Below are 12,320 nucleotides of genomic sequence, written 5' to 3' on the forward strand. Positions count from 1 at the left end.
TGTAAGTAAGAAGAGGTTGATAGAGGAGAAATTCCAGCCGTTAAGACTTAAATAGGGAAGTTGTAGTCATAGTCTCATACATACACTAGAGGGGTGGCCCGGGAAAGAAAAGGGAGTGAATATATCACCTCCTTAGGAAAAAAACACATCTGCGCAAGTGTTTCTCCTACAAGAGGAACCCACACATGGTCCCGGCCCCATGCGGAACAGATAGAATCAACGGTTAAGCATTCTCGCCGGGACAACAAACGAGGCTTGATTGATCAAAAGGCTAGGATCATCCGGTAGAGTAAACAGAAATGGGCCAGACATCTGGTTGCCAATCAGATCAACGGACCCAATCAAGACATGTGGAACAAGAAGGCCCAAAAAGTGGCTGTTAGGGCAGCCTAATAGCAACAGTCTTTTTAGCATTTTCCATGAAATAAGAGTAAACTTCGAAATCATATTGTACCAAATACAGTGACAAATAACAGAAAACTTTAACAGTCCTCAGGGTTTTGTTTCTAAGCTCACCTTTTATGGTATGGAGATGGCCCTCCTGTTTTAACCCGAGGTAGAGTTTCACCCTCCTCGATGTCTATAGCCCTCATTCCACCAGCCAAAGATGAAGATGGAGATAGTCCATGTTTTTGAGTTTCACCTTCCTCGATCTCTATTTCCCTCATTCCGCCCGTCAAAGATGAAGACGAATCACATCTCTCTGGCTTCACCTTGCCATGGCCAGCATCTTCGTCAGCTTCTTCGTTAAGAAGGGAACCCGTTCGCCAGAGTTCTTTCACCATTCGGTATTCATTATAATGCGCCCTCCGGTGGTCTTTGAAACTCAATCTGTCCTTATCTGAGTCAAAATCTGTGAGCAAGAAGGAAAATGGGAGATAAATCAGGATGCTCTTGGCTAAATACAGTCCCAATCAGATTCCAATAATCATCATTAGATGTGGTTGTAAAACATTAACATTTGTCTTCTTCACCGTCTCATACTGGATAGAGTATATTATTTGAAAAGATACAAAGAGATTTGATGGGGTTCATAAAAATTCATATACCATCATTTGTAGTGTCCTAATCTGTATCATTCCTTGATGGGAAATAAATCAGTGGCTGTCTCCACAAATCAAGTTTATCAGAAAATGAAACTGCAAGCATGGGAATAACAGTTGATAGGATTACAACACAGTACATTTACCAACATTTATAGGGACACAATAGAAGAGGATCTACATTCCTCAGTAAACAAATGCAGAATTTAAATGAATAAATACAGAGAGAGCATAAGGGTTAACTTCTTTAACAATGTCCCATTGTGATCTTACCAATTCCTCCAAGAGTAGAAGCCAGACAAGCAGTTGCTGCCGGGCCAATATTCAGATATATTAAGCACAAGAATTTCTGTCTATCGACAAATGGCATCAAACCATTGCTCACACGCTGCATGTTTTATTCAAAAATTATTTAGCTATGGTCAGTGCACAAGTTAACTCCGCCTGTGTTTTTCACAGCCTGTCCCAAGCCAGGATAAAGGAAGGTTGGCGTCAGGTTGGCAGCTGGCCGTAAAATTTGCCACTCTTCTATGAAATGAGTCCTATAGAAAATTCGTTGGGCATAACCCTCTTAGCGACGCGCTATATCGGCGCTCGGATGTAGTGTTAAATGAGCAAGGGTCTTTGCACTTTCATGGGCAGGTGGGTGCGAGGGGTGAGGATAAATTATATTAGGTGAAGAGACAATTAACGTTATCAGTGCGTATGCCCCTCTTCATGAAATTTTTCTACATGATTTAGCCGACCCCAACTAGTTTAGGACAAAGGCTTTGTTGAGTTGAGTTGAGTTGAGTGCGTATGCCCCTCAAATAGGATTAAATGATTCTGTCAAGAGGAAATTTTGGGAAGATATGGATGAAGTAGTCCAAGGAATACTACATGGAGAAAAGTTATTTATAGGAGGAGATTTAAATGGACATGTGGGAAGAACGAGTGGAGGTTTTGAGAGGGTTTATGGAGGATTGTTGGAAATAGGAATGAGGCAGGAGAATATATTTTAGGGATTGCAGTAGCATATGATTTGATGTTAACAAATACTTTTTTTTTCACACTTGATAACCTTTAGCAGTGGCACCAACTGTAGCCAGATAGATTTTATCCTCACTAGGAGAGAGGACAGAGTTGCCTATAAAGATTGTAAAGTCATACCTGGGGAGTGTTTAGTCACACAGCATAAGCTGGTGGTGTTGGATATATGCATCAAACGTTGGAAGAGAAAAGATAGAGATGTTAGACATCCGAGGACTAGGTGGTGGGATCTCAAAGGGGTAAAACTAAAGATGTTTAGGGATAGACTACTTAAAGACCGACCTTAGAGTCTTGACGAGAGGACTAATATTATGTGAAATGGGATGTCTAGTTATATCAGGAAAGTGGTTAGAGAGGTAATTGGAGAATCTAGAGGAAGTGGGCTGCCATCTAAAGACACGTGGTGGTGGAACGGGGAGGTCCAAAAGGCGATTAGGACTAAAAGATAATGTTATAAATGTCTGCATAAGTGTAGAAATGAGGAGAACATTGATAAGTATAAATTGGCTAGAAAAGAAGCTAAGAAGACAGTAAGGGAAGCTAGAGGCAATGCATATGAGGATTTATACCTAGGGGTGTTCATTATTCGGGGATAACCGAACAAACCGACCGAACCGAATTATTTTTCGGTTTCGGTTTCGGTTAATTTGTAGTTCAGTTCGGTTTCGGTTTCGAAATGACCAAGTTTTCGGTTATCGGTTTCGGTGTCGGTTACCATCAACAGGTTATTCGGGTAGACCGAATAACCGAATTATTGTAAGTGTAAAAAAACCAAAATATGGTATTAACTAATAACTATTAATCAGACCCCTATGTATTTGCTTTGGAGAGCTCTCCAGTCACATTTGTACACTAGAATACCAAAAGGTAGCCAGATAGGGGTGTATTTGTTATTTTGGCGATGAAAATTGACAAAAAGTCAAAAATCGACTTCTCAGTTCTCACTTCTCATTTCATATTTTCACTAAAACTCTAAAAGTCTAAAACTAGGGTTTCTTTTTTTCGCCGCAGCCAAGCCAGAAATCGAGCATCGATTTCTTCTTCTATTCTTCACTTCTTCACTCGATTTGGGAAATAGGGTAACTGGGTAAGGGCTCTTCTTCTTCTTCTGTTCTTCTTCTTCACTTCTCATTTCAGTTCTTCTTCACACTCTCTCTCTCTCTCTCACACACACGGGCCGACGAGTGACTCTTCTTCTTCTTCACTTGCAGTTGCAGCCTAGGCTCCAACTCCGACGAGTGATTGAAGAACTCAACTACTCAAGGTGATTTATGCCTTTTAGGGTTTGTAACTTTGTATGCTTTTTAGGGTTTTGAATGTGGATTTTTATTTAGGGTTTCGGTCTTGATTTTAAATGTTGTTTTTTATTTCAAGTTTCAACATTGATTGCACTCTATTTTTGTTTTTAGGGTTTTGTTTTTTTCCCCAATTGAAAATTTGAAATAGGGTTTAGCTTTTTTCCCCAATTGAAATAGGGTTTTGTTTTTTTTTCCATTGATTTTGCTACTCTATTTTTTCCCATGAATTTATGACTTGATGAATGATTTTGCTGCTCTGTTTTTTCCCCATACTGTTTTGTTTTTTTTTCCCATTGAGTCTGCTATGCTCGATGGATTGAGTACTGATTGAGTTTGTTGTGCTCAAATGGTGAGTACCGATTGAGTGAACTACTGATTGAGCATTGGATGCAAAAATGATTTTAGACTTTTAGTATTGCAAATGTTCTGTAAAACATAAACTGATCTGTTGATTTTTAGTAGCTACTAAAATCAGAGCATTTGTTTTCTTATTTTTGCTCAATGTATTGTAAATGGTTGATTGTTCTGCTGTGTAATGGCCTGATGGTTCTGTACTTCTGTTGGTTCTGCTGGGTAATGGGCTAATGGCCTGATTTTTAGTAGCTACTAAAACACAATCTGATGGTTCTGTAACTTCTGTTTCCTTGTTTTTGCTGAATGTATTGTAAATGGTTGATGGTTCTGCTGGGTAATGGGCTAATGGCCTGATTTTTAGTAGCTACTAAAACACAATCTGATGGTTCTGTAACTTATGTTTTCTTGTTTTTGCTGAATGTATTGTAAATGGTTGATGGTTCTGCTGGGTAAGGGTATCTTGTTTAAGTTGTTTTTGTTCAATGTATTGTAAATGGTTGATTCTTCAATTGGGTAATGGCCTAATGGGTATCTTTTTTATATTATCTTATTAGATGTCGCAAGGAGGGAATGATTCTAATGTTATCTTAAGTGAACAATGTTCAAACCCCACAAACTCAAGCCAAACGGTTGCAAACTCAAGGAAGAGAAGGCTATCAAACCAAGGTCAGAAGTTTGGGCTCACTTTACAAAAGTTGTTGACGGGGATAGTGAAGATAAGGCTAGGTGTAACTATTGCGACAGGGAGTTGTGTTGTGATCCGCGAAAGAATGGCACTACGGCACTTAAGAATCACATTTCGACGCGTAAGAAATGCCCCGACAATATAAATGCAAAGCAGTTGAATTTTCAACCAATCAAGGGGCAAGAGGGGGATGGTAAAGTGTAAATCTACCATCTGAGCACATTAGAAAAGGCACCCACAAACTAGCTAAACCCAGTCACATCTATGAATTATGAGGCTACAACCAAGCAATAAGGCAGAGGAGTTGGGATGGTGAGGTTTAGTAATTTCACAAAGGGGGCATATGTTTCTTCCTTCATCATAAAAAACAATATAATTCTCAATTTATTAACTCCAGAAAATATTGGAATGACCATATCATATGGTGTAATTATCACTGGCACTATCAATCACATTTTCATATCAAAATGAAAGTTTGCACAGCAAGGCCTACAGTTAGAAAAAAACAATACAAATCACAAATATTAACACAGAACAAGTTCCCCGGTTAAAAGAGTCCAGGAATCATTTGAAACGTTAAACACACAAAGGCAAAACCAATGATAAGAGAAAGAAACATGTAAACAAGACGAATCTTAACGGTGATTATTAGGAGAAGATATCAACCTTCACCATCTTGTTCCATGGCATCTCCCTCATCTTCAGAAGATGCCCAGCCCCCAATCGGTCGGGAATATTTTCTACTTGAAGAAGCTACATCATTCAAAGCACTTAGTATAGCTTCTGCATGTGAAGAAGTACCCATGCATTCATCAAAATCCCGTATTGGTGACATAGAACCTGCATGAAGGATCAACTATATATTAGTTAGTGATTTGCTACCCACCTTCGTGGAAAGCCATTTCACGCCCATCCTTTGCATGTGATGACACCCGTCTATGTTGACTTTTGACAGATTTTGTCTTATTCACTGACGTGGCTGTTATCACATGCAAAGGACGGGAGTGAAATAGCTATCTGCGAAGGTGGCTGGCAAATCCCTATTAGTTTAACATCAATTGTAATCTTTCAATAAAATTTTCATGATACAGAGCAAGGCAGCAAAATAGACAGTACTGAAAGGCTAAATCAACATACCATCGTCATCAATCATGCGATGGTATGGCGTCTTAGGCTCAGTGATTTTCTGCCTTACAGGTTTATTTGATTCAATTTCATCCAGGTTAGCCTCATTCCATCTCACACGGCTGCTGATTCGCAACAAGCATGAACAAAATGGGTTAAGTACAAGATTTTTGTTTTATCATTGGATAAAAGCATGTCATAGATCAGGAAACAATACTAAAATACCCCTAAGCATTGTATAAATGAAGATTTTTGAAGCAATAGCCAAGGCAGCATTCCTATGAAGCATTTGTCATAGATCAGGAAACAATGCTAAAATACACCCTAAGCATTGTATAAATGAAGATTTTTGAAGCAATAGCCAAGGCAACATTCCTATGAAGCATTTAAAGGCATAGAACCACCAAGAACATCAAAATGGTTGGAAACAAGAACCGTAAGTTTATTTACCGAAGGTGATGAACCCTTTACCCGAAAATTCAACCCTGCTCTCCTTTTCAATGGACTTTAGATCTGACAAGTATACTGAATGATGGCCACACCAATCACAATATTTCAACCACATGAAAGGTGAAGTTGAATCACAAATACTCGTCATGAGAAAATATCATACAGAAAATGTCATCAACCAGGAGCTAATTCTAAGATTCTGAGGAACTAATATGGCAATGGTATTCAGTATCATGAATACTAACTATGAGCTAACAGCAGTAGTCAAAGCTCAAAAAATTCGTTTTATGGAACATATCAGCCACTTCAAAGTAAGATAAAATTGAATAAACATTACGCTCGGTCAAAAAGTGAGAGATATTGTATATATTGGCTACGAATGTTCATGCTACCATCTTTTTTATAATGGGACAACTTACTTTGTTACACTTCTCCGATTGGCCGCTTAGAGCTTTTGGGAATTCTAATAGTCTTTGACAGCTGATTAAAATATTTAAAACAAGGTGAGGTCGTCCCATTATAAAACATTGACGCGTGGATATCAGTCCCCTGGATGTGTGCGTAAAATCTAGTTCAAACATTCTATAGTTCTCATCATGTGAAGAAGACATTACTTTTCAAAAAAAAAGTTCTCATGTAACATAAGAAGGAAAGAGATGAGAGGAGAAGAGATAGAAGAGATAAGTTGTGGGGGAGAAAGTATGTATGTTTCATTGTACATAAAGCTAGTAGCTTTACTAAGAGATACGTTGTGAGGGAGAAAGTATGTCTGTTTCATTGTACATAAAGCTAGTAGCTGTACAATATGTTATATACTTGTGAAAAAAGGACTAAAATTCCCTTAATGAAGGGAAACCACATAACTTACATGAAGTGTACATAAAGCTATTTTTAACACAACATCTAAAGCTGATGTGTTCTCCCCGCACGATCAACTTGTCAAATAGATGTACATAATGATCTATCGTGACAGCCTTTGTAAAAATGTCCGCAATTTTATTGCAACTCAATATATATTTTGAAAGAATTACACCACTTTCTACTTCTTATCGTATGAAAAGACAGAGTCTCTCTGTATGTCGGGTCCTGGCATGCAAAAATTGGGTTCTCAGATAGTTTAATTGTAGTTTGATTATGCCAGTATAAAGTGACGACCCTAATCAATGTGAAGCTCCTGCAAAAGGTGTAGAACCCAAGCGAGCTCGAAGTAGATGAAAAGGTGTGACAGTCTGCTTCGGCGCTATACCTTGCAATTGTTCTTTGCGTCTTACTGCTCCATGAGATTAAGCAGGTGCTCACCATTACATAAAACCCATCATTGATTTTCTCTTATCGAGCCAATGGCCCGAACAGCATAATAATATCTTTCTACCTTTACATGTATTTCTACTTGCTCTAAAAAACAACAAAATCAAGAGTTCCCCTAAAGCACCCCATGATCCTCTTTACAGCTTGTAGATGTTCTTCTCTGGGTTATGTAAAGACTGGAATACCTGGTTTTTTATAGTATATACCTATGATTTGTGGACACGGACACGGAATGTCGGACACGGCAAACCCCTAGAATTTAGAAACGGGGACGCGGCTAAAATAGATAGCATATACAATCATAATTTGTTGATATGGATACGTGTGTTGAGTTTCAACACGAATATGAATAGTCTAACATGGCAACATCTAAAAATCTTGAAACGGTGACACGTACATACACACAATTATTGATTGTTACACAAATATGTGTCCATGCACACACATTAACTCTAACACTCCTAGCAATATATTTGCAAGTGTCCAAAGGAGTATCGACATGGCTGGACACACGTGTCGTGTCGGACACGGCTGGACACACGTGTCGTGTCGGACACGGCAGGACACGTGTGTCGACAATAAATTCAAAGTGTCGGCTAAATCATAGGTATATACGTAGTATCAGGTCTCGTAAGAATAAGATATTGTAGTCCTCCAACCATGAAGGGTAAGAGAATCTTTGACTTTGGTGCCTTCTTTTCCACCTGACTTCTTGTTTTAGATTGTTCGTGCTAATCGATTTACAGATCATCAACAACATACTGCTTTTACCTTTTACATTAGCACCATCCCTTCCTTGGTTCTTTTATCTATAAACCTAAGAAATATTGCAGCTCTACAAGGTCATTAATATTGAAACTTTCATATCTTTGAGCTTCTAAATCTCACACATCACATCTACCATTTCTAATGATTATAAATTATAATAGGGAAGTGTTATCCGCACTACTGTATTTTGATGATCACACTCCTCACTTTATTAAAAGTACAGTTTGGCCCGCACCATAGGATGATCCAAACCGTCCATTAGATGGGCCACACCCTAAATAGTTTGTGCCCCAAAAGTTATTTCCATAGGTTGATCCTAACCCTCCGATCTGTAGAGGTTTAGGATCATTCAGTACCTCTACAGATTAGAGGGTTAGGATCAACCTATGGAAATGATTTTTTGGGCACAACCTATTCAAGGCGTGGCCCATCTAATGGACGGTTTGGATCATCCTATGGTGCTGGCCATACCGTACTTTTAATAAAGTGAGGAGTGCGATCATCAAAATACAGTAGTGCTGATAACATTTCCCTTATAATATAATCAACATTATCGAAAATTTTCATCTTCGAGCTTCAAAATCTCACAAGTTACAACTACCATCTCCAACGACTATAATATCATCAACGATTACGCAAACTAGAGTCACACTAGATAATTGTGTCAAATGAAGAGTGAGTTATTTAGCACACTTATTTCATAGCCCCTTTTTCTAAGAGTTGGATACTCTATCAGATGGAGAGTGAGTTATCTAACACACTTCTTTCATGCCCCAAAAATCTTTTAGGAGCATTTATACGCAAGAGCAGTTAAGAGTAACTTCTAACAGGTTGTGACAATTCTTTCTCACAGCAACCCAGTTTTGTTGAGGTGTTACGCACGTGTACTTTGGTGGAGGAGTCCTTGATCATCCAAGTACGCATTGGGATCATGTTCGAAATATTCTTTCCCATTCTCAGATCTAAAGATTTTGACTTGTTTGTCAAACTAGGTCAGCACAACGTGAAATACAAGACCCCTAACTTATGCATGGTTTTATCTATTTTACCCTCATATATGAATAAAGTGCTAGAATATGTACAGCACAGCATAGCCCAAAAGCTTCACTGTATATAAATCATGAAACAAAATCCAACCAATACTATGAAAACATATTTTAAAAGACATTTTCATTGGATACACAAAAAAATGACAGCTAGTCATAATAGTTAGAATAATTCAGAAAATTTAGCCAGCTATTGATACCATAAAACTATCAAATTACCAATCAAACAGTAGTGGTATCCCTATGCCATAGAATAGTGGGAGCTAATAGAGTTAAGGTTGATTGAAACTGTAACCAATGTTTAAAAAAGGTGGACACATACCAGACTCAGATGAGAACTCAGCCAAGGCGAATGGAGCATGTAAGTTATTAGCGCACTCGATTTTCATAAACTCAAATGATTCAGATGATTTTTTTAATTGACGTGGTAGGGCAAAACTTGGACTCAGGCAAGAAATCAGCTAAGGTAAAAGGGAGTTGACTCAGGCAAGTCAATGATTGATTAAAGTAGACCATTACAACCTTACAACTACACAAAGTTGCTGAGACAGCACAGATAAACAAATAAGTAGGGACAAGAAATTGTTCAATATTTGAGTAACATTAGAGGGATCAGGTCAAAAAACTGAAATAAAGAAAAATTATCAATAATTAATAAAAAAAATTAATAATAAAAACAAGAACTATATTCACAGCAATCTGAGCAAGAGTAGCTAAAAGCAGACTACTCTCAAACAACAATAAATAATTTCAAAATGATACCTCATCGTCAAGCCTTTCCTACGAAGTTAGATAGCCAGTGGAAAGTTCCTGCCTAGTAAAGATACATACCAGAGAAAAAAGACAGTATCAGATAGATATAAGTATGTATATATATATATATATATATATATATATATATATATATATATATATATATATGGATTTGCTAGCATCCATCAGCCCATCTGCAAAATGCCTTCTGCGATGGACGCATATATATATATATATAAGAAAAGATAAGGTACTCCCTAGAGTAGATAACTTATCTACTCCCTACCTTAAAATAACAATTGGGGCCATATTGTTTGGGTGATCCAAAGCATTCATTTGATGGGCCCTCACATAGATAGAGTGGGCCAAAAAAATCAGCTCGATAGGATCATCCTAACCCTATGAACTTTGGAGGCAAAAATGGACGTGTATAAACCTGCACAGATCTGTCCATTTTTTGCCTCCATAGTTTGAATGGTTGGGATGATCCTATGGATCTGATTTTTTGTGGACACCCTATCTATGTGAGGACCATTCAAATGAATGGTTTGGATCACCCAAACAATGTGGGCCCCCACTGTATTTTAAGCTAGTGTAGGTAACTTACCTACACAAGTGTGTAGGAAATGTTTTCTCATATATATATATATATATATATATATGTGTGTGTGTGTGCGCGCGCGTGCGCGCGCGCGCGTCTATTACTATAAGCCAAGAAAGACAATCCGGCTTTTTTTATTTTTTGTTTTTCCAACATCTAAAATTGTATGTGTGTGTATAGAGAAAGAGAGGCTTCCAAAGCCCGCATCCATGGCAGGATGAAATTGCTAGGCCCATGTGATTGGCCCAGGAACAACATCTGCAGGCCCAAGCCAACCTTCTGCCCATCCATGACAGCTTTGCAAGACCCAAAAGACATCAAATTCAGATTATTTTTCTTGCAAACGTTAATTTTTGTTTTTCAGTTTGATGTAGGCTGCAAACCTATACATGCACAAACGTAATACGAAGTTTCACCCATGTTACTACAAATGGCCTTTTATAGGATTTTACAGCTACAGTTCAATAAATTAGAGCAGAAATTCAGAATTTGCTGTCAAATAATCTCTCATACAACGTAATAATTCATTAAGAGACTCAGAAACCCTAAAACTCGGAAAGGAAACCTAGAAACCAATAACAGTGAAAACATCTTATAGGTATGAAACTTGCATCTCGAACACGAAAACACACCAATCTATAATGAATTATACGTGAAAATAAAATTAAATCATGAAACACTAACCCTAATAAACAAATTCCACTCACGAAATAAACAGATATAAAAACACTTCGTGATTCTAAATAAGATAAACAGTAAACCTAAATTTTGCATGCCATTACAATGGAATAAGATAGAAAAACAGAGGGACGAAAAATGTAAATATCCTATCGAAGCATCATTCGTCGTAGCCCTATAAAATCCAAAAAAAAAAAAAATCTAACCTAAACACCAAACAAGAGATCTTCAACACTATATCTCGCTATTTTTTTTCAGAAAAAGCGTATGGGAGATCGAGGTATAACAGAATTGAAAACAGATAATAAGATGGGGAAAAAAAATCAGGTCTCTAATCGTTCTCCTATTCAACCTACAAGGGATTGGTCTCCTGCTGAAGCAGTTTTCGGATCTGAGGGGGGCTTTTTTGAATGGCGAGAGACACAGAAATAAAACGAAAATTTTATTTAACATTGAGATCAGTTGAGAGAGAGGGGGGGAAGAATTATGAACTACCGATCAGAGAGCTTCAGGGTTTTCGTGGGGGGCGTCCAAGGGGAAAGAGGGGAGGGAAGAATGTGATACTCTCCACGAACGGAATGACGTTAATGCGCGGCAACAAACCTTATTATAGGATTTGATTCTTTTTATTTTATTGGCTGCTGCTGGTATTCGCACTACCATGTTTTGATGATGACACGGACTCGCTTTGTCTTTTATTATGCAGGCAATTCGAAATAAAAAGACAGGGCGAATTTGTATCATTATAAAAACATTATATTGCAAATACTCCAAATAGCATCAGTCCTTCTTTTCTTTTTTTCTATTTATCGTTTGGATTAAAAAAAAGTCATGCGATGCAGTGATGGTAAATTTTTTAGAGGAATGATTGAGTGAAGGGCGCAGTTGCAAAAAAAACGATTACAGGGGTGCTCTCATTGGTTCTTGGCAACGAAATGCATTTATTGTTCATTAATTTTTAAATTTACCAGCCTCATTTACATTTTTTTCTCTGCCCTTAGCTCCTTATAGATGCATTTTGTTGCCAAGGGCCAGTGGGGGCGTCCCTTGAATCTGGTTTTTGGAGTGGCGCCCTTCATTCTATCATTCCTCTTTTTTAGGGAAATGATATTAGCACCAGCATGTATTTATAATTGTACAAACTCAATTTGTCTTTTATAATTGGCATGTGGGAAACTGTAA

General features: G+C 37.8%; 1 protein-coding gene across 4 annotated transcripts; it reads right to left on the reverse strand.

Annotated features, from left to right (window-relative positions):
• Window positions 1–363: 363 nt before the first annotated feature.
• LOC143892560 (protein phosphatase inhibitor 2-like) lies at window positions 364–11,759 on the reverse strand. 4 transcript variants are annotated; one of them, XM_077397276.1, is made up of 5 exons: window positions 11,634–11,759; window positions 9,869–9,920; window positions 5,547–5,656; window positions 5,076–5,249; window positions 364–853 (listed from the first exon to the last, which is right to left on the reverse strand). In XM_077397276.1, the coding sequence occupies exons 2-5, from the start codon at window positions 9,871–9,873 to the stop codon at window positions 513–515; spliced, it is 630 nt and encodes a 209-aa protein (XP_077253391.1). In that variant the 5' UTR covers window positions 9,874–9,920; window positions 11,634–11,759; the 3' UTR covers window positions 364–512. The 4 variants fall into 4 exon arrangements, with proteins under 4 accessions (XP_077253391.1, XP_077253389.1, XP_077253392.1 ...); XM_077397274.1 differs by having other exon boundaries at window positions 5,547–5,659; XM_077397277.1 differs by lacking the exon at window positions 11,634–11,759 and adding an exon at window positions 11,495–11,622.
• Between the last annotated feature and the right edge of the window lie 561 nt (window positions 11,760–12,320).

Source organism: Tasmannia lanceolata, unplaced genomic scaffold (genome assembly GCF_043159265.1).
Source record: "Tasmannia lanceolata isolate RefF3 unplaced genomic scaffold, GAP_Taslan_0.1 ptg000015l, whole genome shotgun sequence".
Taxonomy (NCBI): Eukaryota; Viridiplantae; Streptophyta; class Magnoliopsida; order Canellales; family Winteraceae; genus Tasmannia; species Tasmannia lanceolata.